At 60.5% G+C, this 5,956-nt stretch overlaps 1 protein-coding gene across 1 annotated transcript; it reads right to left on the bottom strand.

Annotated features, from left to right (window-relative positions):
• Positions 1-4,719: 4,719 nt before the first annotated feature.
• On the bottom strand, positions 4,720-5,541 carry OLIG3 (oligodendrocyte transcription factor 3). Its single transcript, XM_059835742.1, has one exon. The coding sequence runs from the start codon at positions 5,539-5,541 to the stop codon at positions 4,720-4,722; it is 822 nt and encodes a 273-aa protein (XP_059691725.1).
• Between the last annotated feature and the right edge of the window lie 415 nt (positions 5,542-5,956).

The following is a 5,956-nucleotide window of genomic DNA, read 5'->3' as shown; positions in this document are numbered from 1 at the left end:
GGTCCTCCCCCATGGGAACTGGGAAGCACTGGGAAGGGAGGGGAAACTGCTTCCCCCTGGGACTAAGAGCAGCACCCGCCATCCCCACGGCTCCGGCCGTGCCGGGAGCTGGTGGAAAGCGAGTGGATGCACAGCTTAAAAACGAACAGGGTCCATCCACCTCGGATAGATTTAGATTTAGATTTAGATTTAGATATAGATTTAGATTTAGATTTAGATTTAGATTTAGATTTAGATTTAGATTTAGATTTAGATTTAGATTTAGATTTAGATTTAGATTTAGATGTGTGTGTACACGTGTATGTATTTTAGATATGTGCACGCAGACATTACATATTTTTGTGGCGAAAAATAAACGAATTCATCGAGAGAGACAAGCCCCCGTCTATCCCGGGAGAAGCAGCCCGCGCGCCGTGCCGAGCCGTGCCGCCCCCGGCCCTGGTCCCGCAGCCCCGCCGCGTCCTGCCCGCCCCGTCGGGCACGGAAGAGCCCGGAGGGCGGGCGCTGCCAGGCTCTGCTACCATCGGATCTTTCCCGCTTTCCTATTTCTATCCCCCAACCCTTTTTTTCCCCTGCCTCTTTTCCTTTTTTTTATTTTTTTTTTTTTTATTTGCTGGGTGTGTTCGTGGAGGGAAGCCCTCTCAAAGAAAACCCCACCGTTCCCCCTTCTCTCCCCATGGGCAGCTTCTCCAGAAGTTGTTCGTTTTTTTTTTTTTTTCAGGGGAGGGGAGGGGAAGGGAAGGGAAGGGAAGGGAAGGGAAGGGAAGGGAAGGGAAGGGAAGGGAAGGGAAGGGAAGGGAAGGGAAGGGAAGGGAAGGGAAGGGAAGGGAAGGGAAGGGAAGGGAAGGGAAGGGAAGGGAAGGGAAGGGAAGGGAAGGGAAGGGAAGGGAAGGGAAGGGAAGGGAAGGGCCGTCCACGCCTGCCGCACCGGTGCAGGAGGCCGAGGCGAGGGACAGGAGACAGAGAGACTTGGATTCCTGTTGAACAGAGCGGAGTGTCCTCCCTGGCAGAGAGCAGGCGAGGAGCCCTCTCCGAGCGCGCCTCCTCGCCCGCAGCATTGCATCTCCAAGTCGCTCGGGGTTTCCCCGCGAGACCCGTCGAAAGGAGAAGGAAACGGCACCTCTGCGGATGCTTTCCCTTTCCCCCTCGCCACGGGCCAGGACGTGAAACCAGGGAGGCGAGAAGCCTGGCGCTTCACTCGCACCGCTCGGGGCACGGTGCTGCCGGAGAGGAGCCGGGGGGGCGGGGGGACGGGACATTTATCGCCCGTTTCCTGGGAACTCAAAACCCCGGCTCAGCCTCATGCTGCTGCTGCGGAAAAGCACGAAGCGGCTTGTGCACCTTTCCCCCACCCTTGCTCCGCCGCTGGAATGGAGCTCGGGGCTGCCGGGGAAAGCGGGGCAGAGGCCGGGGCGGCTGCGGGTGGCTGGGTGGGGATCAAACGCCCCCAAAGAGCCCTTTGGCCCAGGCAACGCGCCCTCCGTCCCCAGGACCGAAGGGGCCGAGCGGCAGGGATGCTTTGGGAAGAGGCGGCGCGGCCGGGGATCGCGGGGCGTCCCGGGCACCTGGCTGCCGGCTCCAGGAGGCTGCCCCGGGACGGAGGGGTGACTTCGCCCTCCTCTCGGCTGTAATTTACAGCCCGGCGGCGTGGCAGGCTCCGCAAGCTGTTGGCAGCCCCAGCTGGGGCGCAGCCCCTGGCAGAAGCAGCCCCTTCCAAGGCTGCCCCGCTCGCCCCGGGCCGGGGAGGAGGATGCGGGCCGGGGGGAGCCGCGGCTTTCCTCCCCAACCATGTCAGCCCCGCACAGAGGGGGTGCGCCGGGGACGGTCGGGTCGGCTGCGGAGAGGCCGGCAGCCCCGCGGCCGGACCTGCACCCCGCAGCCCGCTCCCCACAGCCCGAGCGGCCCCTCGCCCCGACAGGCCGCGTTTCCCCCCTGCTTGTCCCTGCCCTCTGCTCGCTTCCCCTCCGCCAGCAGCGCCGCAGGCTGCCGCTGCGAGCGGGGTGGGGGTGAAAGTGCCGCTGGCTGCCGGGGGCGGGCAGGGCCTCCACCCCAGCCCCTCTTCCCGGGACGGCGGGGCAGGTGCCAGCGGCCTGCGCAGAGCCCGGAGCCCCGCTCCGGCGGCCCCGTGAGGGTCTCCCCCGCCGCGCCCCCAGCCCCCGTCCCCAGGCACAGCTCCTGCCGGGGCCCCGGCTGCACCCCGCACTACCACCCCCCCCTCCACCTCGCCTTGCGCCCCCTCCCCGAGCAGCGCCGGGCCCTCCTGCGGCGGGACCCTCTCTCTGCTGCCAGCGCCGCGGGGGAGGCGGGGGGCCGTGGGGCCGGGCAGCGCCCTGACTTGGGCAGAGGCGAAAACCCTCCTGGAAGACAGGAATCGCGCACAGCCGAAAACTAAAAGGAAGGAAAGGAGGGGAAAGGAGGGGAAGGGAAGGGAAGGGAAGGGAAGGGAAGGGAAGGGAAGGGAAGGGAAGGGAAGGGAAGGGAAGGGAAGGGAAGGGAAGGGAAGGGAAGGGAAGGGAAGGGAAGGGAAGGGAAGGGAAGGGAAGGGAAGGGAAGGGAAGGGAAGGGAAGGGAAGGGAAGGGAAGGGAAGGGAAGGGAAGGGAAGGGAAGGACGGAATCTGCAGCATCTCTTGATCGTCTTGCTGAAGTACTGGGAGGATTTACTTCAGCAGGGGAATGGCTTTTTTACCACATGATTCGTTAGTTCAGTATGTTTTCGGGGCAAACATGCATTCTTCTTAGGATTTTCAAATGTTTGTATATGCGTGCTTATGCCTTAACGATAATTTTGTTGCTGCAGTATTGCACAGCCCGTTCACCGGCACGATCACCCAGAGGTGCCTTCCAAAAGTTGTTTCGCACCTCGGTTTAAATGCCCCCCTCCCCTCCCCGCCCTTCCCCTGTCAATACTCAGCTTGCGACTCAGGGGGAGTCGCCTTCTCCGTGTTTCTTCAGGTCCCTCCTGGACACCCCTCCGCGGAAGGCGGAGCGCCGGGGGTGCCGGGCCGGGGGGTGCAGGACCCCGCTGCCATGTGCGGAGCCGCCAGCTGCGCTGCCCCCAGGGTCCCGCTCCCCTGCCCGCGCCTGCACCGCTCCGCGCCCCGCGGAGCACCGCCGTCCGGCGCGGCAGAGCTGCCTTTCCCAGCCCTGCCCAGCTTGGCATTTCCCTCCCGGAAAAGGCCTGACAGCTGGATCTCCAGAAAAAAAAAGGTTTTGCCCCTTTTTTACCTACAAACGCACCTGGCCCCCCTCTCCCCCCAGCTGTGCCCGCGGCCCGTCCTCCCGCCGCCTGGCACTGGCTGTCGGACCCCCGGCTTGTGAATTCCTGCCGACTTCCAGCCCGGTGTGAAACGGGGGAGCCCGCACGCACCGGGGGACGTTCGGGCAACCGCTGTCGGGTTTATCGCTGCTTCCGAGGCGGGGCGGCTCCCGAGCCAGGCAGGGAGATTTGCCAGCCTCCTCCGGCTGGGTCGGAAAAGTCGTGGCAAAACCCAGAGCCATCAAACACGGCGCCTTTTCTCAGCTTCCCGTCCCAGACAAAGGCGAATCAGGCAGCTTGTAATTCATTTTTTATTTTATTTGGAAATCTCGTCCAGAAACACTGGTCAATAATAAATATATCGATAGTTATCAAGAATATATAAAAAATAAAGACACGGTGTTGTCTTTGAGGCCCTAACCAGAACCAAACAAATGAAATGAGTGATAGCGGTTTTTCAAGCAAACGCCCAGGAAAACGTACCGAAAAGGAGATAAACAGCAACAGAGATTCCGCTTTAGTTATACAAGTCACTGATCTGGCAAGAGCCGACCCCGCATGCAAAACCAAACCAAACCAAACTAAAAAAAGCAGCAAACCGGAACGAACCCAAAGCCAAGAAGAGAAATAAGCGCCGAGGACCCCAGCCAGCTGAACTAGCACACTTCACCGAAAGCAGGAGACGGGAGATTTGGCAAAACAGCCCCGCGGGAGGGTTGTGCTGTGTTTTGCGCCATTTCCCTCTCTTTTTTAAAATTTTTTTTTCAAGCGGACACAGAGGGAAGAAGAAAAAGAGCCGCAAGCAAACCCGCATCGCAACCAAATCTGAAAAAAACCCACCCACAAAACTTTAGTAAATTCACTCGGAAGTCCCTGTTGCCAGGGAAGCCGCCCGTGGCCGGTGCCCACGGGTGGGAAGCTGCGGGAAGCACGCACGCACTCTCTGGGCTGCCCCGGGCCGCCGCTGCGCTGCCGCAGCCGGGATTGGAGCGGGAGGTTTCGGAGGTGTCGCCGTGCGAAAGGAAAGAAAGGAAAAGCCCGCAAAAAGAAGGAGAAGCCCCAAACCAGTCTCATCGTCTCTTAGTAGCTGCGAACACTACAATGACAACCATGTCTTCTCCCCCCCTTTTGCATCCATTTTAAGGAATTATTTACATTTGATCACCATCAGCGGCATTATTATTATTAATTATTATTATTATTACTCTTTTTACAACAGGGACTTTTTTTTTTTTTCCGGTTTAGTATAATAAGAAAAGAGCGCCCGAGGAACCGGCTAAAACATTACCTTTGCAAGGTCCTTACTACACTAATCCCGTGTTACAGGGGGGGGTTGGCGGGGCGGGGGGGCGGCGGGGGCAGGTCCGTCGGCGGCGCGGAGGGGGCCCGGCCGCAGCGCCCTCCCCGCCCGTGGGAGCGCCGGCTCCGGCGCAGCCCCGGGGGCCGGGGGGGCTCCGCCGAGTCACTTCAGGAGGTCCTTGGTCTCCCCCGAGATCCTGGCCATGTTGGAAGCGGTGAGGGCAGAGAGGTGGGGCGGGGGGGGCATCTGGCAGATGGTGCAGGGGCACGGCAAGCCCGCCCAGTGCTGGAAGCCGCTGCCGAGCTGCAGGGCGGGGGGCGTCGAGGGGGTCTTGAGCAGGGAGTGGGGGGGCCGGATGGTGCCGATGGCCGGCAGGGAGGCGGAGAGGGAGGAGGAGGTGTTGGCGGAGGACAAGGCACTGCCGAGGATGGGGTGCACCTGGTGCACGGTGCCGGCGGCGTGGGGCGGGTGCCCGGCGGAGTGTCCCACCGTGCCGCAGTGAAAGGCCGAGTGGTGCCCCCCGTAGATTTCCCCCACCAGCCTCTTCATCTCCTCCAGGGAGCTGGTGAGCATCAGGATATAGTTTCTGGCTAGCAGGAGGGTGGCGATTTTGGAGAGTTTTCTCACGGAAGGTCCGTGGGCGTAGGGCATCACCTCCCGCAGCCCGTCCATGGCGAGGTTGAGGTCGTGCATCCTCTTACGCTCCCGGCCGTTGATCTTCAGCCGCAGCTGCTGCAGGTCCTGCTCCGAGAGCTGCTTCTTGATTTTGTACTTGCTGCCTTCCCCTCCGGCCTTGGAGCCGTTCCTGGAGAGGCCTTCCCCGGACATCTTCTGCACCAGGTCGTTCTGGGTGGAGGAGACGGAGTTGAGCCGGCTGTCCTGGTGGTGGTGATGGTGGTGGTGGTGGTGGTGGTCTCTCAGGTACATCTCATCCATGTCTGGCGAGGAAGCTCTGCTGGAGACAGAGCTGGAGTCAGAATTCATTGTATTCGGGCTTCTGAGCAAGAAACTCTTCCCTGCTCTGGAGGTGGCAGAACAAGACAACTCTCCCTCAAAAAGCAACGAAAACGGAACGAAAAAGAAATAAACGGACGGCAGGCTCTGCCAGCGACGGGCTGGAAATGCTGGAGGAAGAGGAAAAAAGCCCCTCAGCCCCCTCTCTCGCCAATCTCGCTCCTCTCTCTCTCTCTCCCCCGATTACTCAGCCTGTTTACAGGATGGCTAGTTAGTGTATGCTTGGACTAACCTCAGCCTGGAAAAGAGGGGCTTTTATAGAGCTGCAGCAGAGAGCAGAGACAAAAGGAGCCCTCCTATGTATAATGGTCTAGTTAGGATGACGTGCCATTATTCAGGGCGGTGCGCTTTGACTGTCCCATTTAGCAAGGACCCCTATTCATAT

This window comes from Gavia stellata, chromosome 2 (genome assembly GCF_030936135.1).
Source record: "Gavia stellata isolate bGavSte3 chromosome 2, bGavSte3.hap2, whole genome shotgun sequence".
NCBI lineage: Eukaryota > Metazoa > Chordata > Aves > Gaviiformes > Gaviidae > Gavia > Gavia stellata.
Note: the sequence above shows the minus strand (reverse complement) of the source record. Positions and strands in the feature narration are given on the sequence as shown.

Coding starts and splice junctions, on each gene's coding strand:
- OLIG3 (XM_059835742.1), bottom strand. CDS start 5,541: ATGAATTCTGACTCCAGCTCTGTCTCCAGCAGAGCTTCCTCGCCAGAC.